Source organism: Peromyscus californicus, unplaced genomic scaffold (assembly GCF_007827085.1).
Source record: "Peromyscus californicus insignis strain IS unplaced genomic scaffold, ASM782708v3 Scaffold_10__1_contigs__length_136768540, whole genome shotgun sequence".
In the NCBI taxonomy this organism is placed as follows: domain Eukaryota; kingdom Metazoa; phylum Chordata; class Mammalia; order Rodentia; family Cricetidae; genus Peromyscus; species Peromyscus californicus.
The window spans coordinates 86,432,334-86,459,420 of NW_026294391.1; the positions used below are offsets into that span (position 1 = coordinate 86,432,334).

A 27,087-nucleotide genomic window follows, 5' to 3' on the forward strand; every position below is an offset into this window, starting at 1 on the left:
TCACCAGATTCAGAATCTATCAGTACCTTGATCTTAGACTTGCCAGCCTTCAGCACCATGAGAAACAAAATTCTGTTGTTTGTAAGCCACCCACCTTATGGCATTTTGTTGTAGCAGTCTGGACTATGACAGTGCATCACGGTTTCTCTTCCCTGAAATCAAGTATAAGAAAAATCATTCTCTGTGTCAAATCCTGTCTCTCCATAACAAGGAAAGAATGATGTGAGATGACTGTCTAGATCACTGATACTGAAAAAATATTGTTGCGGGTTTGCTTGAAGTAATGAAAATTAAACAGATATGCCAATCTCAATTCCCATCATGACATTATTCAAGCAGATACCTCAATTTCCCAAGGTGTTTTTAATATTCAATTTTAGGATAGAACAGAAACTGTATCTTGCATGTCCTCCATTTTTCTGGAAAATCCCAGCTACTGTCCCCAAAATGAGACTTCATATTATGTCTTAAGAGGAGATTTCCCTGTAAGCAATGATTGTGACAGAAACTGTTAGACAGAAATCTAGTTTTCTGCTTTGAAAATATCCATTCTGGAAGACAAAATCCATTGCCCTCCCCTCTTTTTGTTCAGTGATGGGGATCAAAGCCAAGGCCTCAAGCATGTTACAAGTACTCTGCTGTGGAAAAATTCTTTTGAAGGTGATTAGAAATGTATGCCTTTCCATAGTCTCAAAGTTGTATCATCGTAGAATTTGGATTATTTTATTTTAAGTATGATGTAATAATTCTGGAGCAAGGAAAATGAATATTTTTGGCTCTGCATAGGTCTAATAACCAAAAGTATGTACAATGGATGAGACTGCTAAATCTGTAGCAGATGGAATCAATGTGATGAATCATGTATGGTAGAGAGACTTACATTCATAATTTAAATGTCGCTAGACTGGCAATATGGCTCAGCTGGTAAAGGCACTTGCCACCAAGCCTGATGATTTGAGTTAGAAAGTTGACCTCTGATGTCTTCACATCTACCATGGTGCACACGTGGACCTCCCCCTACTCTCTCACTCTCTCACTCTCTCACTCTCTCTCTCTCTCTCTCTCTCACACACACACACACACACACACACACAAGCACACACACGCATATATATATATATATATATATATATATATATATATATATGTAATTTAGAAATTCACTAACAAATGTGTTCACGCCATTTGATGCTTAGTGTAACATTAATGGCCCAAAGTGTGGTGGTCAAGAGAATAAAACATTTTTGTATAAAAACTATCTTTTGTGTTCTTACCTGTTTTGTCTACATTTCCACATTTTTCTAATGTTTAGGCAATTTACCGGTCAAGAAAATAAAGACAGTGTGGATATTCTGTTTATATTTTCATAATAGTTTAACATTTAAAAATTATGATTAAAAATAAAGTAGAAGATTAAGATCCATAATATTCTGGTCCCCAAACTCTCCATGTATTACAGAAAGGTCTAAAATAAAAGAAAAGGAATCTCCAACCTCCAACTTTTTGAGTTTGTTTCTCAATCACTACTGCATGATAAATATGGAGAAGCACTTGGAGTATCACATAAAAAAATGATTCAGAGACCACATCAGGTAAAGTCTGAGAGAGGCATTGACTGACAGGTCAAGCTGCTATACTGACAAAGAAGAAAATGAGAGAAATAAAACCCCACAAACTTTGTATGTTGGTTATTCAAAATGCACTTTTTATTCACTTTGACACAGATGATTTTTTAAACAACTGGAACAAAGTATCTTATACACATTTTGAGATTTTGAGCAGCACCTGCAACAAGAGGATTGTGGAATACCTCAGGATAAAGTAGAGATGGCTGAGGCAGGTACAAATACACCTGAATCAATCCACTGAAGACATATGGAATCTGAGCCCCCCCCAAAAGCCAATACATGACAATAAATTAAATAAATATTTCGTATGATGTTTTAATGGACCATTGAAAAACAGTATGCTTCTAATTAGAAATACATTATTCCAAAAATCTACTGTTCATTAAAAAACACCTATTGAAAATATTTCACTGCACATTCTGTATACATTTCAGATTTCAAAACGCATATGCACAGTTTCTGGTACCACAGATGTCAGCTTTTGGTGCTTTTAATCTTACCCAAACTGTATGTCAGCACCCACTGGGTGTTACTCACCAAAAAGCCACTGTTGTGTCACTTACTGTTAAGTGCTTGATATTGTGAAGTAATTTGGTAGAAAAAAATATATATGGATAAGAAGAAAGGGGCTTCAGTTTACCTGCCAATCAAATTAACACTTGTCTCGATGGATAGGAAGCCTATGAATTGAATTCCCATGTACTTTTATTTTTACTCAAATGACCACATGCCACTCTACAGAGACAAATAGGTTTTGTGAGCTGATGGAGATCTTTATGAAGGCCTGAGATCTACAAATAGAAACTATTAGAAGCAGAGAGCAAGTAGAAAGAGAAGGCCCCAGGTCTCATGCACTTAAAAACAATTACCATTTATTAGTTCTGACGTACAGAGTTTCACCCAAACATGATTGTAGCAAAATGACTGTAGAACATTGAAACCAGTGTGGCTGGCTATAGGCATAGGCAGGATAGGAACCAATATTTAAGAGCTGTGGGGTCCCAGTTCTGGCTTTCACTTCTGGCATCTAAATTAATTGGACAATAGGGTCAGGACTATACAATAATTGGAAATACTGAGTAAGTCTGTGTTGAAATATTGTCCTCCTCTTGTCTATGTGGCCAAAAAGTACCAGAGTTCTTAAAGCACATCAGGTCCCACGTGTAAGGCTGATTCCATGTGTGGCTACAATGGAGAATTCTAGGCTGTATTCCTGTGAATGCTCCCACCCCATCCCAGGCCTAAATCTCTTTGGGGGGCCTTATCTAACTGTCCCTCTCTACAGTGGGTCACAATTTTTGTCATACATGTTTTAAAGCACAGATTAAAATCTATGCAGATCAACCAATAAAAACCAGATGGCACATTCATAATACAGTATGTAATTATTGGCAGTCATGGCATTCAAAAATTGTCAAATCATTTTTTGAGCATGGTGTCTTTGGAATATTTTTAATAGTAGTTGCTGTTAAAGGCTAATCCCAGAATGGCTTGAGGATTTTTTAAGGCCCTCTCTATAGTCTTAACTATTATTTTCAGATAAATCCAACCAGAACATGGTACTGACATAGGTTGCAAATTCAGAACTTAAACCTGAAGGAACCTTAAAACATGTAGCCAGTACAGTAATTCTTTTTACAGTATTTTAACAGATGGGCATCCAGTGACTACTTTTACTGGGAGGGAGCTCACTATTAAGGCAGTCTATTCCATTTTTGAACAAATCTAATTATGAGAAATTCATTCTAACACAAAGCTTTAAAAAAATCTGCTCTTGCCAGTTTTAATGTCCTAGTTTGGCCAGCTGAACATTCGGTGAGACATCCCAAGAATCAGATCCTTCTTCCTCTACAACACACAACTGAGTGAGGGAACCTGTGGGCATAGGCCGATACTCTCCAATCTTTTCTGAAGCTTTCTTCATGAGCCAGCATGGTGAACCAAAGGACCATCTAAATTTTAGGCAGAGAGCACTGCACCCAAAGCCACATACTAAGCAGCATCACTAAATTGATAAGTTGTCAAGGAAGCAACATCTCTATGCAGCAGCAGTAGACTGTATGAAGGAAAAGCAGGCCAACCATGTATTTGCAAAGGGGGTTGGCATATTTAAGCATAATCCATTCACTAGTGTCCTGTGACTCAAACACATGGATTAGAATCAACCTCCAATGTCATTAGAGTATTTTTTAAATTCATTATTGAGATGATTTTTTTAAGTTCATGAGATTAAACCATATGTAAGGATTTGAACAAGTCAGTGTGCAATTTTAAAAATCTACATTCCTAATCTTCACCACCACATTTTTCTAATTCCTTCTCAGAAATCCTTGCTTCCATTGTTATTTTCACTGTACTAGCTCAGAATCTTATTTTTCCCTTTGGTAGAAATGGCATCAATTGCTTGGCAAAAGTCTGGTGGTGGCATCTGCTCGCTGGTTAATGGAACACTTTAAGCTTTTTCGCTCCGTCATGCGGCTGGCTTCTAGGTTTAAACCGTGATTTAAAAACACTCAAATCTCTCAGGACTGACACTTTCTGAAGTGTCCTGAGACACACAGGAAGGGGACATAGCAGAAATCACGCAAAATACACTTGGCTCAATAAAGCTTTTTTTAAACTGCTCTACGACTTCAATTTGAAAGGTTCTGTTTCAAAAGAAGAACCTTATCTTTTACTCTCACACGTGCACACGCACGTGTGTGTGTGTGTGTGTGTGTGTGTGTGTGTGTGTGTGTGTGTGCGTGTGTGTGTGTGCGTGCGTGCGTGCGTGTGTGTGTGTGTGTGTGTGTGTGTGTGTGTGTGTGTGTGCATACTACCAGAGGGCACAGTAGTTCTTACACTATGGACTAACCAACTTAGTGCACACTTTTGAACAGAGTCCCTATATCTAACAGCATGAAGAACTTGCTTTGGAGCCGCTGTTCAAATCAATGGTGTGACCTAACATGCAATGTTCCAGCTGTTCTTCTACAGCTAACACCTGCCTAACAGCTTCTTCAAAGGCCACTGTCACATTAGTATCATCTTTGGCACTTGTTTCTAGATAAGGGTAATTTCCATTCTCCAGGCACCAGGCTTGTGCCTCCTCAGTCGTGACTTGCCTATCCTCTTTGTCTACCTTGTTACCCAGAACCACAAAGGGGAAATGCTCCGGGTCCTTTACATCTGCATAGTAGATGAATTCTTTTTGCCAGTTACCAAGGTTCTCGAAGCTCTGCCGGTCATCCACACTGAAGGTCAGCAGGCAGCAGTCTGCTCCCCTGTAGAATGGTGTTCTAAGGCTCTTGAAACGTTCCTGCCCTGCAGTGTCCCAAATCTGAAGTGTCACAAAGCGTCCATCTACCTCCAGATCTCGATTTAAGAACTCTACCCCTATAGTGTGGAAAGCCTGGGAGTCGAACTTGTTGGTTACATAACGGTTCATGAGTGAGCTTTTCCCAACTCCACCATCACCCAAGAGGATGACCTTTAAGAGAAGGGATTTTCCACTCATTGTTGCAACACGAAACAGGGAGAAGTTTGCAAACAAATGAACCTGAAAATACATGAAAATGTAGGAAAGAAAATAGTTAAATCTGAAACAAATCAACTTCACAGAAATTTTCCCTGAATTATAAGGCCCCTGATAATGATCTTACATGATCATTACTTAATTTAAAACAAGGGAAAAAAAAGAAAACTCTTTTGATAAAAGAGGGAAAACTGGTCAGTTTTTCCCCTGAAGCTTCTTACCTGGGCAAGGAATGGCTGAATGCCATGAGTAAGCCAACTAGCAGACAGCTCCATAATTTGTTCAGTTCTGACACTATTCTAGGTGAGAGATCCTAGAACAGGTATGACACTCAAATGTGTGACCCTATTAGTTTCCAGTTTGGACAGTTCTAAACAGGATGCAAATATGAAACTTATTTGAGGTTTAATGTTTGCTTCTGAGGGACCTAAGTGTTACTGAAAGGTATATAAGCTGTTCTTGATTCTGTCAAGTCAAGATCTGGGTCCCAATTAGACTGGACCCAGGAATATGGAAAAAAGAAAAAAAATTCAACTTTTTCTAAGCATTTTCTCCAATTTTACTTGCATTGAGATGGATACTCTAACAAGAAATGGATCTTCAATAATTTTTTCTTCATGGTACAATGACATTTAAGTTTATGACAGTTAACTAATATCAATATAACAGGTATTATCCAAAGGAGGATCTTATGAGATTCTTGAGTTTAAGTTTTAATACCACAAAACCAATATATGAAAAGTCATGTTAAAATATAAAGCACTAATAATCATGTAGCAATTTTCCCATTACCTACACAAAATATTTTTACATGGACTACCTGGAATATATGTTAAAATAAAATATTCTGTTAGGTACTGTCACATTGGGTCTATCCTGGAAATTCAACAATGTTGATATTAATTGGGTAAGGTAACATTTATGTAAGAGCCTCAAAAGAAGGAAACCTAAACCCTGACCAAGTGCATGTGAAAGAGATTCTAGAAGCACACACATTTAAAAGGGAATTTGAAAGCCATAATAGTCCTTTAAATTATTTTTTGAATGATTTTTAAAATTATAAATATTGATTTTTAACAGAGGAAATTGTAAAATATCAAAATTCATAGCATGATCTCATGAAATACTTACCCAGCTGTGTTTTATTTTTTCACAACTTCAGCCCTCTTCTCTGTCCCTCTTGCAGCTTTATTCTCTTATTAGGGCTCTAAAAAACAGAATTGGAAGCAGATTTTTAATAATCTATAATAAAATGAAAATAAGTCTCTAGAAAAAAACATATTCAATTCAGGGAGAAATCCTATAGCAATCTCAAGTAACCTGTGGAGAATTCCCACAAATACACTTAAAAGTTCAAAATGTTGCAGGTGTTTAATGTGATCAAAGTAATTTTATCACCCAAACTTCAATTTACCCTAATTTGATTGTACTTTGTGTGATTAAAAAAAAAAAACGTGTTGTCTTTCTGCTGAATGCTCTATTCAAAGTAAAAGTAAGTGAAAGCAAGTAAGTGATATTCCAAGAAGTGAAATTTGGGAGAGTGAAAGCAGAGGAGTTTAAGATAAATCCTAGACAATTTTCCTTCCATTTATACCTACCAACACTCCCACTTTGAAAACCAGCAGTGCACCCACCAATCTGCCTCAAGGCAGTCTGCAATTGATTCTCATGATCAGAGAAGAAATCATTAATATGCTTATGGGCTTACAGTATACTTTCTTAGCTAATTATTTTATCGACAAGTTGATGGTATCTGTCTTGAACCCAAGATTTTGTTTGGTTGGTTTTTGAGACAAAGTCTCTCTATATAGCCCAAGATGGTCAGGAGCTCACTATGTAGCTTGAGATGGCCTTAAACTCCTGATTCTTCTGCCTCAGTCCTTCCAAGTAATGAGGTTATAGGTATTCACGATCATGCCTGGCTTGAACACAGGTTTTAATATTTAGCTGTCCTTACTACAAACACATATTTGCTTAATATTAATAGTTAATTGTGGCATATATTAATGACACAAAACTAGAATAGTGATCCAAAAAGACAAATAATTCCTATGCTTGTTAAGTATGCTTGTTGAGAAATAAATAAGCTCAGCTGCTTACTTATTTTATGTTGTTTTGCAAAGCTGATCAGGTATTTATTGACTATCTGATTCAGTAGCTAAAATGTAAGCAACATCTACATTGATAAGCTTTATCCTCCTTCTTAGGCTAAATCTACTCTATAGAATCTGAAATTTCCTACCATTTCTGTTAGCTTGGTTTTTGTCCACACTTCTGCTTTCAAATTTCTGTCTTTGGAACTGTAGCTCAAGTGACAAATATTTCTTGAAATGATGGTGAAACATATGTGTTAGCACAGTTTTTAATTCTCCTTTTTTGTTTGGCTTTGCTTTTGATATGCTGGAGAGGAACACAGGGCATCAGTGGGCTAGGAAAGTCCTCTACCACTGAGCTATGCTTACACTTCATATTTTATTTTTAATACTATCTTACAATATAATTTTATAGTTCAAAACTCTTCAACTCTCATTTTTTAAAAGCAACATAAGGGAGTACAAATTTGTGTGAACTATAGATGTCTGGTATAAAAGATAGCTACCAAATGAGTTTCCTTAAATACCTAGAAAATGGGTGTTAACATCATTAAATAACTGACTAACTCTACTTTCCCAGGTGTGGATATACTCAGTAGAGGGGTCAAACCCACAGTGAATATGGCAACTAAGTGCCCAGCTCCAGGAATAATGATCAGTATTAATGACAATCTGAGAATTCTCTAGTTGGCAGTGTGCACACATAATTCTAGGTACATAAACTATATGGTATGGGAAAAAGAGGGCCCTCCTTGCTGCTATACCATTCATTTGTTTTATGGAGATATTAGTTCCTTCTTGTTCTTAAATGTGTAACAATACCTGGCGAGCATCTGCATATGGCATAGAGTCTCAGTGTTAAAGAGATCTTCAAGATCTTCTGGTATAACCCTTCAACTGATGTTTGAGAAAGCACTGAGTGCCTACTGTGTGCTGTGTCATTACCAACATGACATTCTACACCAGTGGTTCTCAACCTTCCTAATGCTGCAACCCTTTAATACAGTCCCTCCTGTTGTGGTGACCACCAACTATACAATAATTTTGTTGCTACTTCACAACTGTAATTGTGCAGCTGTTGTAATGTAAACACCTGATAGGCAGAATATCTGATATGTTATGATATAATATGACCCCTGTGAAAGGCTCATTTGACCCCCAAAGGGGTTACAACCCAGAGGTTGAGAACCATCGCTCTACAACCTCCTCCACCATCTCCAATTCCCATGTATTTGCTAAAAGTAGAAAGATATAGTTTAGGCTGGTCTCCTTGCCTTCAGTCACTATATCCTGCTGACTTGGCCTCGAATACCCATTTCCAGTCCTCTACTTCTATCTCCATCTTAAAAATTAGACTCCTGCCGGGCGGTGGTGGCGCACGCCTTTAATCCCAGCACTCGGGAGGCAGAGCCAGGCGGATCTCTGTGAGTTCGAGGCCAGCCTGGGCTACCAAGTGAGTTCCAGGAAAGGCGCAAAGCTACACAGAGAAACCCTGTCTCGAAAAACCAAAAAAAAAAAAAAAAAAAAAAAAAAAAAAAAAAAAATTAGACTCCTGCTGGGTTGCCCAAGCTGGTGTCAGGCTCGTGGTCTTAAGTAATTTATCCTTTTTTCCATTCCATGCTTCATTGCAGGCATTCATCACTGCACATGGTTTTGTTGCCTTTTTGGCAGCATCTTCTCACATCTAAGTTATGAGAGGCTTTCAGGTCTTCTCTCCCCACCTCTGGTCTCTCCTTACCCAAACTACTTTGTAAAGTTTAGTACTTGAACACCCAATACATGTAGATACGTTTGGAAATGTTTAAGGCAAGGACTTGCCCATAAGGAATTTACAAATAAACACCTAAGCTTCAGTTTCACAGTAGGGACTGAGGATGGAACTCAGTGGTAGAAGCACTTGTCTAACAGGTATGAGGCGCTGCTGGGTTGGATCCTCAGTGGAGTCCTATTTCACACTAGAGAAAGAAAGTAGGGTAACTACTGCTCAAAGCAATTAAATATATTTTTAAAATAACCAGGAGAGGGAGTACCTCAATTGGTGGAGTATTTGAATGCACTGAGTTTGACCCTCAGCACCATATAAAACCAGGCATGGTGGCAGATATGTGTAACTGTAGCACCCAGGGAGTGGATTCAGGAAGATCAGAAGTTCAAGATCATACTCAGCTACAGGAGTTCAAGTCCATTCTGGGACATATAAGGACATGTAGAGAGGAGTGAGTGCTTGACAGGTATGTAAGGGCGACAAGAGAGTGCTGGAGGTGAGAAAAATCAGAATGCATTCTATACCTGTATGAAACTGTCAGTGATCCAATTTAATAAAAATTATTTGGACATTTTATAAAGGAAAATAAAACATTTCATAGTCCTTTATAGTAAAAAAAAAAACCAAAATATGAAAGTCCCCAGCACATAGAAATGGTTAATATTTAAGGAAATGGAAGCAATTATTACCCTTCAATCATTATACATTGTATATTTATATCAAATGATCATATTGTACCCCACAAATATGTCCACCTTTTCTGTCTCAATAAAACATCTCATTCTTTGCATTTGATGATATTATTACACTGCTTGATGTTGTTAATAGACTTCTTTTAGAAAAAAACATGTCTTTCCTAAACAACTGATTTAAAGGTCCTCTGCTTATGTATGTCTTTGAAGCCTCTTCAGCATGTGGTACCAGAATCCATCATAGAAATAAGCAATAAGTATTTATGATTTAACATATTAGGTAGGTACCCAGAATTAATGCCAACAATCGATCCATGATCCTGTAAGACATCCAAATGTTATCACATATAATGTAACTAAAATTACAAATTATGAATTTATCTGGATCCCTTTCCAGACAGAACTTAACAGAAATTCCACCTGTTGAAAGTCAGTGGAAGCTTTCCATTTCCCAGTTGCTATACTCACATTTTAAAATAAAAAAAAAAAAGATTCCTACAATAATGGACTGTTGCGTAGAATTAAAATAAATATATATTTCCAACAGCATCTCCATTCCTACCAAAACCAAGAGGAGAATAATGATCTCCATTTTGTTTTCAGTGGAGGCTTTCATCCCTGTCATTATGTTTGAAGGTGAGGATGATAAACGTTAGTGCATATTCAAATTGAAAAGAGCCATCACAGTATAACAATCAATGAAATCAAATTCTTTTCTTTCCTTTTTTTTATTTTTTAATCCCCAGCACTGGGAATCAAACCTAGGGCACTGTGCCTTAAACACTCCACCACTGAGCTACACCTCCAGCTCTTGGACCATATTTATTCTAATTTTGGTCCCATTCAGAGAAACATCTGGCTTTGACTCAAATATTGTCTTGGATAATAAGATGAATCAGGAATTCATATAACTAATATCTTAGCTCTCTATTCTTTAGTGCACTTGAAACCTTTTGAATCAGCCATGTTTGCACCCACACAGGTTTATTAAAATTACCGTATTTAGTTGGGGGTGCTTGAGATTAGGAGCAGAGGGAATAAAATAAAGAAAGGTTGAATCTTTTAAAATAATGCATTTTTATTACGATTACGGAGAGAAAAGAGGCACATACGCAAACTGGCAGCGTCAGTTCAGTTTCCATGGGGGTGGAATGATGCTCACAATCAGTAATGCAGGTTGTTTGGAAGCAGGTCTTGACAGGGGTGTGTACTGCAGGGCTTGGTGGGGGAAGAGGGGGAGCTAGAAAATGGATGAGAGTGGCCCTAATGGAAGTCTGCACAGGGGAGGGGACATGCTTGAGGAAAGCCCATCTTGTGGCGACATGCTGATTAGGGCTATTCAGTTTACTGTTTAATCCTGAAATATTATTCAGAAATACTGCACCGGAGTAATGGGTGTGGCTTTCTTTAACGTATGTGAAAAATCAACACAAGTAAGAAATGATTGATCTTTGAGACCCTCTAATTTAAATGGTGTAGGTTGCTTCCCATACAACCTGATGCTGGAAAGGGGATTGTTTTACGGCAGGGGAAGCCCTGTGACGCACTCAATTTACTTTGCAGAGCTCAGTTATCAGCTACACCCATGCTACAAAGTCTAGATGCCATATCTGTCATACCACCGAAATGCTATTCCTAACTTCATGCTGGCATTTACATCATATATGCAACTAAGTGTTCAGTGTGGAAATGCATGTCTAATCTTTCACTCCTCATAATAGTTCTGGGCCAATAAGCCCAAAGACACACTTGATAGGAACTTGGCACTGTCCCCAGGCCACGTCTACCTTAATAGGCTGCCTGGAAGTAAAGGTTTTCAGGACACTAATAAAACGTCCTTAGGAGACCAGGAATGTTGGCATCTCTACGACAGGAACACTGTTTTAGCATTGGGAACTTAGAAAGTGAAACGTCACGCATAGTCCCAACTACCTCAGACCCAGGTCCTCTCACCTCATCCTCAGCTCCTCGAGCCAGTCGACTGTGGCGCATGCGCAGTGAACCACACCCGCTCCCCACGGAGCCCTGCGCCTCTCTGCCCCGCTCTGGCAGCCACTCCAGATTACTCAGCAACGCCCCCCTCCACCATCACCTACCTCCGACTACAAGCTCAGCAGCTTCTAGGCCCCTTTAGTGGGGTGCGAGTAACCCCGGCGATGACCTACGCTGCCCTTTCTCCCTTTTCCCACAGGCCCCCCACCTCCTGGCCTCCCGGGTCCACCAGCTAGCCCCCTCTTGCTGCCCACGCGCGGACACCTTACCCAGCACAATGGGAAGGAGGATGGACAGGGCTACAGATGCCAGGCAGCTCGGCTCTGCGTGCCTCTAGCCTGGCTCCTCCGCGACCAGGTCACAGCTCGCGGCGGCCGCCTCGTCCTCAGTGGGGCAGCAAGTGCAGCTCGGACCTCGGTGGCCTGACAGCTGCCGCTCGCTCCCGCCGCTGCCGCCGCGCAGCGTCTCGCGCCCGCGCCCGCGCCCGCCAGGGGAGGGGGCGGGGCCCGCGCCGCCTCCTCGTGCCCCCTTCTTGACGCTGGGGACCCACTGCAGCCGCCTCCCGCCGGCTCCTGTGGCTTGCTCCTTCCTTCATGCTCAGTTGTCCAACCGGGATCTCCCTCATCTTTCTTCCCCTCCCAGCTGATTAGAAGTCACAGTCACAATGGCCCATCAAATAATTGCTCTGGCCGCTTAGCGTCTCCTCTGCCTGGGATCCAACGTCTCAGGCAGAGCTGGCTATAGCATCATTTCCTGCAATGACTCTTCCGTTTACCTCATTTACCAAAGAAACAAATCTTTCATTTCTTGTTGTATCTGCTTGTTCTGTTTTGTTTTTGTCCCAAGAGGTAGTACATACACCGTCTTGCTTCAAATAGTACAGGAAAACACATGATCACAACACATTAGTAGGCCCTATTGGTGCCTATTGCTCAAAAAATTCTCATGACGCTTCAAAAGGAAAGATTGACATCAGCTACAGAAAACACGTAGCCCTTTATTCCTCCTTATCAATTACTATTCTAGAGAATCACAGACAGCAATACTTGAGGCTCCAGGAGCTGTTACTGTCAATGTTCCAATTATGCCCAGCCACCAAACTAGTCCCTCCTGATTTCCTGTGGTCCTCTGGTATCTTCGACTAGTTTGTGATTAACCTGCCTCTCTCTACTCTCATAACCAAAGGAAGGCAAATCTCTTCAGGTAATTGAGCCTGCACTCCATCTTCTTCTCAGTTACATTCATGTCTTAAGCTTCACTGCTTTCTGAATACCCATTCCTGTATGGCACTGCCCCTTCCACCATATGTTCCTCACACACACCATCTTTCCATCTATGCCACTCTCTCCCGATCTTTTCACAAGGCAAAACAACCAATCTCAGCAAGGCTCTGCTTAAATGCCACTTGTAAGGATAGGGTAGCTTTGCTCCATAATCCCATAATGAAGACTGCCTCAATTCATCTCTTATAGCCTCTTGTAGCTTGCTATGCTTTCATTTCACACCACAATCATATAATGTGTGATTATGTACATAATACATATATATATACATATATATATAACATACTTATTTGGTTACAACTGTCTCCTTAACTGAACTATACTGCACTATAGGTTCATATACTGTGTTTAAGTTCACAACTATATCCCCCCAAAGCAAGATACATATTATGCACTAAGAAAGTATTTATTAAATATGAATGAATGCATAATGTATCACCAATAAATGTTGATATTTTAAATAAATGGAGCTAATGGAATCCCTTGAATGGTTTAAACCCACCTCACTGCTCACATAAACACACTACTCTTGGGATGGGAAGAAGATACATACATCCTCTAAAGTAATTTTTACTGATTCTAATCATCAAAAAAAAAAGCAAAGAAAATTACTGAGAAAATTACTTCTACAGCTTTCATATAGTTCATCCGTCAACGGTTCATGTGTTGAAGTTTGGTCTCCTCAGTATTAGGGTGGTGGGACCTTGAAGAGATAGAGCCTGGTGGAATGTCATTAGGTCCTGAGAGTGGAACCCTCAGGAGTGGATTAATGATGAACTCACGAAGTGGGTTGTATTTCTCAGGAGTGAGCTAAAGGTTATGGTAGTGAAATGCTATAAATTAAGGACACACCATGTGCTTGTCTCCAGTATGTCCTTTTTTGCTTCTTCATCATGTTGTTACCCATCCAGGGACCTCTCATCAAGATACTGGTGGCATTCTGTTTCTCTATGATGGTTGATCAAAACAAGAATCTTCACAAGTTTCACAGCCTCAGGTAATTTGGTATAGGTTTACAAAATGGATTAAGTTCTGAATATATTTGTATGTATATATTTAATCTATATATGTGTAGTATTTGTACATATATACTTTATGTTTACTATGCTATTTTATATATACATTATAAAACACAGAACACTAAAAACACTCCAACACAGAAATTGTTAAAGAAAGAAAAAGAAAATATGCTGCTGTTACAATGCTTATTTCTGAACTCCAATGAAATGTTTTGTGAAGAGCTCTAAATAAACGTCCTTAGTAGAGTCTCATCTTCAGGCATAATAATTTATACTCATTTGTTCTCTTCCCAGGATTGCTGTTTTCTGATAGTTTTTAAACAGTCTTTAAGAATCTCTCAAACCTACATATACTTGTTAAAGCCTTCTTTTATTTCTAGGCTTAGATGCCTAGTTCTGTAGTCAGGATCTCATGACTGCTAAAGACACCACACTGCTGGAAACCCTAAGGGTAAGCGAAACCTTATGTTAATCCAGAGACTCCTAAATGCAAATTCTACATGAAAACATTTTATAGCTCTTATAAGAAACCCTGAACTAGGCAAGGAATTCTTAGACATAGTACCAATGATAAGAGATAGTTTGACTCCTTCAGAATGAAAATAACCTTTATACTTCAAAAGACACATCAAAGTTCTCCCCGAGATAGCCATCTCCACGATACAAAGACTGATTTGTAAAGCATCACCAACAAAAAGTTGAAATACTGGGCTTGCTGATGACTTTGTATCATGTAAATTTGCTTCAATTTTCTAATTTGTAAATGTACGGAATAGTAATACTGTGATAATCATATAGACTTATCTGTATACAAATGTAGAGAGCCGTGCACGGCTGCGCCTCAAAGATGGCGCCAGCGTCCGGCTTCCGCCTTCCCAATGGCAGGTGTTCTCTGGGATAAACAACTCCTTATTTGGCTAAGGCTAGGATCTGGCTTACTTCCGCGCACCTGGACCTAATCTGGCTTGCTTGCGTATGTCTGATCCTATTGGCATTGTCCACGTGGCACTATGGGGTTGGTTGCCCAGTGGCTATAAAGGGCATGGGCTGGCTTTCCCTGGAGTCAGAAGATGGCTTTCCCAGGGGTCAGAAGATTGTTCAAGGTTCCTGAATAAACTGCTTGGAGAAGAGCCTGGTGTTGCGTCTTCCTTGCTGGTCGAGGCGGACGCGACATACAAAGAAGTGCCTTTGACTTTAGTAAGTAATCAAGGAATGTTAGTACTATTAACAGAATGGAAATATCTTGGACACTAAATTTACTATGCTTTTGAAAAAGTAAGACACTATCAAGGGGTTGGGGAGATAGATCAACATAAAGTGGATGGCATGAAAGCATGAGGGCCTAAAATCAGATTCCCAGAATCCATGTAAAATGCAGAGCATAGACCATGGCAGTGTGCATCTGTAACCCCAGACATTGATTAGTGCGTCCAGTCAATCTGTTAACTCAAGGTTTAGTGAGAGTCCCTGTCTCAAAACCAGTATGTAAAGCAACAAAGAAGGAACCTGAGGTCAACCTCTGGCCTTCACACACATATGTGCACACACTCACATGAACAGAGAAATGCACACACACACACACACACACACACACACACACACACACACACACACAAATAATAATAATAATAAATAAATAAATAAAAATTTTTTTTAATGGAACCTGCTGAGCATGGTAGCCCATGTCTTTAATCCCAGAGGCAGGATCAGATGGACCTCTAAGAGTTAGAGGCCAGCCTGGAAGGTGTACATAATCCAGGAAAGCCAGGGTCACATTGAGGGACCCTGTCTCAAAATAAATAAACAAAAGAATCTGAGGTTAAAAAACATATAAATGAATAAAAAAGCAGATAATCTGAGTATACTTTTCCCAAAATCTGTGCAAATGATTGGTGAATATATGAAAAATTCTTGGCATCATGAATCATCAAGGAAATACAAATTGAATTCATAATAAGACACCATACCACACCTACTAGGGCAGCTGTAATTAAAAAGTTGTGTCAGAGGCTTGAAGAGATGGCTTAGTAGTTAGAACACCGTGCTCTTTCAGAGGACCTGGGTTCAATTTCTAGCACCAACGTGATGTCTGATAAGTATCTGTAACTTTAGTTACAGAGTAGTAAATGGCTTACAAAATGTAATGTACCTCCACAATGGAATATTTTAAGTCACAAAAAGGAATTAAGTTGGGGATAAATGCTATAAATGAATGAACTTGGAAACATTCTACTAAGTGAAAGAAGCCAGTTACAGAAACTTAATCTTGTATTAGTTATATGAAGTGCTCACAAAAAGGAAATGCACAGAAACAAAAATAGATTACCGATTACATAGTACTAAAGAGTAGATTGAGATACTGAAGTTTGGGAGTAGATTGAGATACTGAAGTTTAAGAGTAGATTGAGATATTGAAGTTTAGGAGTAGATTGAGATATTGAAGTTTAGGAGTAGATTGAGATACTGAAGTTTAAGAGTAGATTGAGATACTGTAGTTTAAGAGTAGATTGAGATATTGCAGTTTAGGAGTAGATTGAGATACTGAAGTTTAGGAGTAGATTGAGATATTAAAGTTTAGGAGTAGATTGAGATACTGAAGTTTAGGAGTAGATTGAGATACTGAAGTTTAGGAGTAGATTGAGATACTGAAGTTTAAGAGTAGATTGAGATACTGAAGTTTAAGAGTAGATTGAGACACTGAAGTTGAACGCTAATGTGTATGAAATTTCTTTTGAAGGTGGTTAAATTCATTGTTGTCATGACTGCACAATTCAAAAAGCATTCTAAAACCCATTTAATTGTAGACTATATAAAATGCCAACACCATGGTATGTGATTTATAGCTCAATAAAGTTAGACCTAAAAATGCTAGAAAGAAAATAAAAGATGTGGAGGAGAAATCTTTAACAAAAAAAAGAGCAAAAGAATCCTAAATAATATCCTAGGGACCTCTTTAAACTAAACATCATCTCCCATGAACTCTGCATACCATTAAGACAAAAATAATAACCTTCCAAGAGATATATCAAACTATTCTAAAGTTATTTCCTTTCCCAGAGGTATCAACAACCTCATTTGAATATAAACTTAAAACCTGTAGTATACTACCAGGGAAATTTGAGCACTAGGCTATATATTTTATACTATTAATAACTGTCGATTTTCTTTCAGTTGTCACAAAGATATTGTGGTAATACCTTAGAAAGAAAATTCATCTTTTAAAGGCTTTCCTGAAGTGCATATGGATTCCGTGGTATACTGACTTCTGATTTATTTATTTATATTAAATTTATACTATACAGATGATTTATGCTAAACATCTGACACATTTAAAATAATATAGTGGTGGAATGGGAGGCTTAGACAAAGACAAACTGGACATGAATTGAAGCTGCATGATGGGCATATTCACTAACTTACTATATAGTCTTTTCTTTTTTGTATGCTTAAAAAGAAAAAAAGGAAAGTATTTCATTCTCATTTGTCCCATTCTACACTTGTAAAAAATGAATATAAGAATCCAAGTCTCGTAAAATGTAATTATTCTCTCTAAGAGGATAAATCAGGCTAGAACATAGTGAGATTGGTTATTATACTTCAGTTTCCTTTAAGGTTTCTGGAATCTGAGAAATGAAATACAATGTCTATATCTTGCCCATCACTATGGGCCATCTATCCTTTGAAGTTCTGCTAAAGTAGAAACCTCACTTTTACCTCATCTCTTTGGAACTCACTTCATAAATTGCTGCTTTGGACATGCATGGTAAAGGTTATCTAATCTAGTGACTCCTAAACTAAGTGCACATCAAATTACATAGAGGACTTATCAAACCTACAAATTCCTGATCTATGACCTTGAAATCGCTATAGTAGTGGCCAGAGGTCTATATTTTCAGTAAGTTCTCTGGATAATTCTAATATAGGCCATGTACATGTATTTGGGAACTATGGACTTCATGTGTCCTCTTGGCTATTTTCAGAATCCCCTCTAACAATTCCTGGACTCATGGGTTATTTGGCTTCTGAATAATGACTTCACAAGTATCCCATTCTATCATTTAGAGCATGTACTTTACCAGAAAGTTCTTATGAAACAATGAAATCTGAAAACTCTAAACACCCACACATTTTGGTACTAGTTCTGACCTTAGAGATTGCAGTTAGATTTGGTTTCGCTGAACTTTCTCTTAAGAGAATACAAGTTTTTTCCTTGGAGGGTGGAGAAAAGCTTCTAAAAAATAGGTTACTTGTCAGCAAGTAGGAAGTTTAAAAGGAAAAATATTCAAAACATACACAGTGTTCGTAACTCTGTTCATGAAGTCGTTGCTTTTTTCCTGGATCATCCCTCTTTCATAACATAGATATAGATATAGATTAGATATAGATACAGATATCTTGCAAATGACATAAAGACATTTCTTTATGGCTAAATAAAACAAAAGTGTGTATTTAGGGCACATTTTCTTTATCCGTTTATCTATTAATGGGCTGCCTTGTTCCATAGCTTGGCTAATATGAATAAATGTGGATGTATAAGCATCTCTGCAGCACATTGAGATTCTTTTGGATGTATTCACAGGAATGCTATCATTGGGTCATACCATAGTTCAAGTTTTAGATTTTGAGGAAACTCCGTACTGATTACCACAGAAGCCACTTAATTTACATTGTTATCAGCAGTACATGAGGATTCATGTCCCCATCCCTATCCTTATGTGTACTATCTATTGTTTGCTTCCTGTATAGTAAGTAGCCTTACTGAGCAGTGTGAGATGGAATCTCACAGTACTTTTAATTTGCATTTCCTTAATGGTTTGGGAGTCTAAAGAGATGGGAAAGGGGGAGCTAGAGTGTGTAATGGGGGGAATAAAAAATAAAACTCATGATAAAAGCACACACACACACACACACACACACACGCAGGCGCACATGCATACACACACACACACACACACACACACACACACAATGAAGCGTGACATAACTGTGTGGAGGAATGGGGCCAGTTGAAAGGGGAAACCAGACAGGGGAATGGGGCTACAAATATTCGCAAAGTACACATACATCTATAAAAATGCCACAGTGAAAATCATCATTTTGTATGCTGACTAAAAAAGAAGTTGTTGTGTACTGAAATACTAACAAATTCTATTTTAAAGATGGGGTTTTTTCCTAAAGTGCAAGACACTATTTCACTTTATTTCTCTTGATAATACTATAGATTTGTCTTATAATTGTTTTCTTATCATTGTTCTACATGCTGTAAAACAATGTTTAGATGAGTGTGTAGATTATATGTTATTTTGCATGAAGATTAATGTTTTATAATTTCTGACACTTAATGTAAAACATCCATAGCTTGCTTGACTTTTTTTTTAAAAGATGTATTTATCACATATACAGCGTTATGCATGCAGGAATGCCTTCATGCCAGAACAGGGCACCAGATCTCCTTATAGATGGTTATGAGCCACTATGTCGTTGCTGGGAATTGAACTCAGGACCTCTGCAACAGCAGACAGGTTGTTGAGAATTGAACTTGGGACCTCTGCAACAGCAGGCAATGCTCTTAACCCTTGAGTCATTTCTCCAGCCCGCTTGACTTTTCTTAAAGCATTATTCTCTAAGCCTATAAAACTTTAGTTTATCTTTCTGGTGATAAAGGTACATGCATTTAACCCAGCACTCAGGAGTAAGAGGCAAGAGGATCTCAGCGAGTTTGAGGTCAGCCTGGCCTACATAGTGAAATCTCTATCAAAAAATAAAGTCAGTTTATCTTGATAGTAAAGGAGTTAAAATAAGGTTTTATCTTAGAAATAAATTCCCTAAATTTTATATATAGCCTGCAAGTTTGTTAACCTAAATAGTATCTTGACAGTTTCAGTTCATTTACTACTTTAGATCAATTGAAATTCATTGTCTCAGTCACAATGGGAAAATACTCTGGTGTCTGTTGTGGGAACAGGAGAAGCAAGGTGGTAGCAATCTGCACACCAATGCAATCTGTCCTCAACATAGTTAGATGTTCATACACCCAAGTTGTTCTCACACATTCTTTTTTTATCTTCTTTTCCCTAGATTAAGCATCTAGAAGTCTTTTAATCATTATTCACATGTACCTGGTTTTTAGATGGCTCTATTTCATTTTTATAAAATTTTATTTATTATTGGTGTGTGTGTGTGTGTGTGTGTGTGTGTGTGTGTGTGTCTGTGTCTGTGTGTGTGTCTGTGTGCCTGTGGGCACATGTGTGCCATGGCATGTGGCGGGGGTTTCAAAAACAACTTTGGGAGTGGTTGCTACCTTTCATCATGGGTCTGGGTATCAGGCTTGCAGAGCAGTCACATTTACCAGCTGAATCACCTTGACAGCTTATTTCCTTTTCCTTTCTCGACAAATACAAATACTCAATACACATTTTAAAGTAATATCCCAGCCGGGCGGTGGTGGCGCACGCCTTTAATCCCAGCACTCGGGAGGCAGAGCCAGGCGGATCTCTGTGAGTTCGAGGCCAGCCTGGACTACAGAGTGAGTTCCAGGACAGGCACAAAGCTACACAGAGAAACCCTGTCTCAAAAAACCAAAAAAAAAAAAAAAAAAAAAAAAGTAATATCCCACAACATTTTAGGGCATTGCTCATTTTAATTTGTATATTGCTTTAACATTTCAAAATTTTAATTTTGGAGCTGTATGAGGATTCTCACTACAAAATTCATGTCACCAATTACCATATGAAGAGAAAACAGAAAGAATTACTCTTTGATAAATTTAAACTAAATCAATGATAAAATAATGACAGGACTCAACCCTTGATATAGTTCTTACTACATCATCATTACCCTAGTTTGTAAGAAACTTTCCTTTCATAGTCTGCTTGCTAGTATCTTTTTTTTCCTATAGATTTTCAATATAGTACAACTTTTGTAAGATCAATAGAAATAGAAACATCATAAGAGCACTTTACAAAGTAAGAATCAAATTTAACATGTCTTGAATTTGGGAAGAATGATTACATACTGTTGAAATTACGAGTAATTCTTGGAAAATTACAAAAGTTTTTAAAAAGACACAAGGTCTACAGCAATGACGTGCTTGCAAGATATACTGGAGCAAGAGTGTCACAAATGTTATGGAAGTAACCAACTACGATCTGATTGGATTTAAGACCCATTACATGAGATGGGACTCACTCCCAACATTGCTAAAGTGGCCAAGAAGCGGAGACTAGATATGTCACAGACCTAGGAGAAAACATAATACAATTATTATTCTGCTAAAGGAATTTAGCAATAAAATGACTCCTGATGACATGTCACTATACCTACAGATCAGAGCATTACTCAGATCTCATCAGAGAAGCTTCTTGCAGAAGATAGGAATTAACACAGAGACCCACAACTGGACAATTTATGGAAAGCAAGAGACTTCGGAATACTGGTCTTACATGGGAAGTCTTCATCAAAGCCCTCCCATCAAGATTCAGGGATCTATGCAGAAGAGGACACAAAAAGATTATAAGAGCTAGAAGTGGTGGGTGATTCCAAGAAAATAATGTTTTCCAGACACAACAGGACTGATGCACATATGAACTCATGGATACTGTGGTAGAATGCTTAAGACCTGCACAGGTTCAAGCCACGTGGGATCCCTGAACTGAGAGAGGGAAGTGGACACAAGTTCTTACCCCTAACCAAGAAGCTATCTGTTACTGATACCCACTGACAAAGGACAAATCAGTTTTCTCCAATGGAACACCACTGGGTTTTAACTATACTCAGGGCACACCCCCATGCCTCACAGTAGTTTGGCAATACAAAACAAGCTCTTTTGTAGATCGTTTGTCTCATTTTGCTTTGTTTGAGCATTTTTTATCTTAATGGTCTTTTGCTTGTCTCTCTTGATTTCCATTTTTGTGGGATCTTATTAATGTGTGTGTGTGTGTGTGTGTTTATTTTAAAGAGAGAGAGAAAAAAGAACATAAAGTTGCATGGGTAGAGAGATGGAAAAGACTGGGGAGGAATTGTGGGAGGGAAAAAACATAAGCAAAGTATAGTGTATGAAATTTTTCAATAAAAATACAAATTCTAAAGCATATAATGAGTGTCCCACAAATATATTCATCTTCCATAATTATATATCATTAGCATTCTGGATTTGTGGGCTCTATGTCCTTCTGTTCATTTATAAGGTATCAGCACAGTACTGGACATCAGGAATTATATGCTAATTACATGGTATCAGTGCTGGTGATGGTGCCCAAAGTTAGTCCTTACCCCTTACTCTCACACTCCACTGCTACCATAAGATACAGAACTACAGGCCAGTATGGCAAAATGGTTCAGTGAGTAAGGGTGCTTTTTGCCAAGCCCAAGGACTTGAGTTCCACTTATACAGTAGAAGGAGAGAATTGATTCCCCAAAGTTGCTCTCTGATCTCCACAAACACCATAGTACATATACAACACACACACACACACATACACACACACACACACACACACACACACACACACACACACACACACCCCACAACACACTGAACTAATAAATGTAAAAACAAATCGTTTTAGCATATAGAATTAGTGTACTAGAACAAGTGACAGGGATTTAAAAAAAAAATTTGTGAGGTGTACCAGTGGTTTTTTGAAATTGCCAAAGACTTAAAACAATTCAGGAAATCTTTATGAAACAAATCATTTTTTAGTGGGACTAGCAGGCTGCATAGAATTTTTTAACATATTCTACTCCCAGAGTCTCTTCCTCTGTGGTAGCTTTGAAAATTAATAGGTTGCAATCACAGTAAATGCAGAGCTCCTGGGTCAGAAAGCTAAGTAAGAATGGGATTGGACCTTTGTCAAAGCCTCATTCCTAGAAGAACTTAGTTATGTGACTGTCTGGCAATTTCCTGGAAGTCCCTTCTCACAGAGCTGCTTTGTTATTCACCTGACTCTGAGCTTGCTCACAGCAGAATACTCTTCCTCAAGGCTTTTGTGGAAAACAGTAAGTGGCAATTGTGTAATGTTTCAGCTCCCTGTGGTGATGATAACAATTGAAGAAAACACAAAATTGACCATCCAACAGTAACAGGGAAGCTGAGGAGCGAGGAAAGTCTGAAGGCAGCACTGATCATTTCAACAGCCGTACAAACGGTAGTTCACAAAAAAATCCAATATACTTTCATTGATTTAAAACAACACCCAGTAACTCAGACCCAGAAAGACAAACAAGGTATGTACTCACTCAGAAGTGTGTATTAGGAGTAAAGTATAGGATAACCAACCTACAATCCACAGCCCCAGAGAGACTAGATAACAAAGAGGGCCCAAAGAAGGATGCATGGATTTCCCTGGGAAGGGGAAATAGAAGAGATCTCCTGGGTAAACTGGGGGTGGGGGCGGGGACAGGGAATGGGGAAACTTAGGGACCAGGTTGGGCAGGGTGGGTGCAGGAGTCGGGCTGGGGGCGGGATGGAGGGGGAGAGTAAGGAAAGAGACTTCTTGATAGAGGGAGCCATTATGGGGTTAAGAAGAAACCTAGTGCCAGGGAAACTCCCAGGTATCCCCAAGGATGACCCCAGCTAAGACTCCTAGCAATAGTGGGAGGTGCCTGAACTGGCCTTCTCCTGTAATCAGATTGGTGACTACCCTAATTGTCATCACCGAGCCTTCATCCAATAACTGATGGAAGCAGTGCTACAAGCCACAAAAATAAACAAAGTAGGATTTCGGCTGATTATGACAAAGCTAATACCTGGAAGAAGCCAAGGGCCTTCTAGCGGTCAAGCTGAGGCTCAAGGAGTCTTGGTGACATTGGCTTTTGATTATCAGCCGTTTCCTACTATGAATTTCTCATGTGCTATTGTAGCTTTTCCATCATTTATTGGGCATCATTTCCCCTCTACTAAAGGAATATCTACATAACCTGCGCTGACAGCTATGAACAGCCAGAACACCAGTCAAAGCTTCCCTGTAATTATCGTCATTGGCAGCATCCAGCCAGGACCATCCCCAGACAAAGGAGGAAAGTACCTTATCAGAGATACCTCTGTACTCTCTGAGAACAGGCTTAAGTGTCCAGACTACCCGTTTAAGAAGGCCTGGCAGATGTGCCAATTAAGCTTAACTTCCTCCTTCCGCAAATCTTACCTCTAGTTCCAGATCTCCCTTTAACCAGAGGCATCTAGCTGTACACAGTTTGCCTAGCGACTGAGCACACTTTCCCCCACCCTGCAGAAAAACGGCAGATAGCTTGGACAGATAGGAGCCACAAGAAAAAAGAAGGCAGTTTTATTTTCTCCCATTGACCTAGCAACTTATAGATTCTTAACATTTTCTACCAATTACATTTAAGATTATAGTTGAGCTCATAAGATCCCTCTTCTTAGATATTACCCGAATTTAGCCTTTAGTTAATTCATTTCCCCATTAGTCTCTTCCCTTTTGGGTTGCAAAAGATAATTAACAATTACTGCCCCTCTATGTGATTCTTATCAACCCTCCATTTGACCCTGGAAGCCTGGCTTTGCACTGCCAAGGGATTACTGCTTGTAAGTGTATATATACCGGGACTTCCAGGGCACGGGAGGAGGAGGAAGAAGATTTGGAAGAATAAATGACTGGACTAAGAGCTCTGTGTGCTGAGACTCTATTTCCCGAAAATAGTCCTCACCGTTTGTAGTTCTCTCTCCTGAGCCCCTGGGATGTATAATATTAAGGCTGGTCCCTCTAATACTATACAAAAAAGCAGATGCAGAGATCCACAGCCAAGCACTGGGCCAAGCTCTGGGAGTCCAGTTGAAGAGAGGGAGGAAGGATTGTACAAGCCAGGGGACGCCATGATGGGGAACCCACAGAGACAGCTGGACCAACAATTAAGAAGCCTCCATGGGACCCATCTAGGCCCTCTGCATGCATGTGACAGTTGTGTAGCTTGGTCTCTTTGTAAGACTCTGATCAGTGAGATCAGGACCTGTCCCTGGCCTTTAGCTGGCTTTTGGGAACCTGTTCCCCACACTGGATTACCTTGTTCAGCCTTGACACAAGGAGAGGGGGTTGGTCCTGCCTCAACTTGATGTGCCATGCGTTGTTCAAGCCCATGAGAGGCCTGCCCCTTTCTGCATGGAGAGGGAGGAGTGAGTGGAAGGAGAGAGGGAGGAGAACACTGACCTGGATGAGAGGAGGGAGGGGAAACTGTGGTCAGTATGTAAAATAAATGAAAAAAAAAATTTTTTTAAATATAAGCCAGGCCTGCATAGAAAGACATTGTTTCAAAATTATAAAAGGTTGGGCTGGAGAGATGGCTCAGAGGTTAAGAGCATTGGCTGCTCTTCCAGAGGTCCTGAGTTCAATTCCTAGCAACCACGTGGTGACTCACAACTATCTGTAATGAGATCTGGTGCCCTCTTCTGGCCTGCAGGCATACATGCAGGCAGAACACTGTATACATAATAAATAAATCTTTATATATATACATATATATATGTGTATATATATGGTTAATGAATAAATACATACATAAATAAAATAGCTTTTGCTGAAAATAAATAAATTTATTGATCTAAATAAATAAATAAATAAATAAATAAATAAATAAATAAAACACCCAGAAGAAAAGGAATTTTACCACATGAGGGCATCTACAAAACCCCACAGGGAGCATCATACTTAATGATAAAAGACTAGACAGGTTCTACCAAAATTCAATAACAAAATATGAAGGTCCACCATTGGTGCTTAAGCTAGGCTGTCTGGTCTATGAGCCCCAGGAATGTCCCTGTCTTCACTTGCCCAATGATGTGGTTCGACTACATGCAAACACCACCATGCTTGGCTCTTTACATCATGCTGCAGATCAAATTCAGATCTTCATATTTGAGTGGCAAATACTTTATTAACTGATCTATTTCCCTAGACCTGCCTTAACGGTTTTTGAAAAATAAATTGGGTCATTAATACCTAAGCTTTATTCCATAATATGGGCATAGGTGGATTCCTGGAGCTCCACAGGTCAGCCCGCCTAGCTTAAGCAGCTAGCTTCAGGTTCTACTGAGAGATCTTGTCTCTGAAAACAAGCATGTTATGGAGGCTGGGATGTTCCAGATGAAGGTATGGCAAGGCTCCGTTTTGGGTGAGGGCTCTTTTCCCGGCTTGTAGATAGAGAGCTGCTAAGTGCCTATGCCTTTACATGGCAGGGAGGGCAGCAGACAGAGAGCGTGCTCAAAGGCCTTGAAATACCAAAATTGCAACCTTGTTTGAGAAAGTGTAGAACTAAATGTGCTTGGAGACGAGTACATAATTGGAAGTGCAAAAGATGAGACTGTCAAAATAGGAAGGGTCTGCTCATGGAGTGCATTCGAAGGTCATGGAACTGCGTCTCTCCTTGTCTTATTATAAAGGCAATAACCCTTTCAGGTTGGAGCTTCATTCTTATAACCTCATTTAACTTTATTTACCTCCTAACTCCCCACTTTTCAAATGTAATCACATTGTGGATTAGAGCTTATATTCATCAGCTTCGCATTTCTACAAAATACTTTAAATAAACAATCTATGAAGGGAGTGGGTTTATTTTGTCTTCTAGTTTTTAGAGGTTCTGGTCCATGATTTGGACAGACTCACACCCAAAAAGGCCTGTGACAAGGGAGCCCCTCATGGAAGGAACACATGGTGGACAGGAAGCAAAAGAAAGTGGTCATAGCCGGGCGGTGGTGGCGCACGCCTTTAATCCCAGCACTCGGGAGGCAGAGCCAGGTGGATCTTTGTGAGTTCGAGGCCAGCCTGGGCTACCAAGTGAGTTCCAGGAAAGGCGCAAAGCTACACAGAGAAACCCTGTCTTGAAAAACGGAAAAAAAAAAAAAAAGAAAGTGGTCATGAAGAGTGTGGGCTCCTAAGTGTCCTTCAAGAGCATGACCTAAAGGCTAAGCTTCCTCCCATTAGACCCAGCTCTTAAAAGCTCCATTACTTCCTGGTAGTGTCATGGAAAGAGAAATACATTTTTAATAAATGGGCCTCTGGGGAACACTAAGGTCCACATTATAATAGGACTTCTGCATATTGATTGAGGGAGCTGGGGGGCCAAGTTCAGCCTGTAATCTCTTCTCTGATT

The 27,087-nt window shown here is 39.3% G+C and overlaps 1 protein-coding gene and 1 pseudogene across 1 annotated transcript; both read right to left on the reverse strand.

The window, feature by feature from the left end:
- Positions 1 to 1,684: 1,684 nt before the first annotated feature.
- On the reverse strand, positions 1,685 to 12,169 carry Rab9b (RAB9B, member RAS oncogene family). Its single transcript, XM_052736416.1, has 3 exons — positions 11,954 to 12,169; positions 6,274 to 6,349; positions 1,685 to 5,166 (listed from the first exon to the last, which is right to left on the reverse strand). The coding sequence occupies exon 3, from the start codon at positions 5,122 to 5,124 to the stop codon at positions 4,519 to 4,521; it is 606 nt and encodes a 201-aa protein (XP_052592376.1). The 5' UTR covers positions 5,125 to 5,166; positions 6,274 to 6,349; positions 11,954 to 12,169; the 3' UTR covers positions 1,685 to 4,518.
- Positions 11,984 to 27,087, reverse strand: part of LOC128117170 (N-lysine methyltransferase KMT5A-like) — a 40,890-nt pseudogene continuing 25,786 nt past the window's right edge.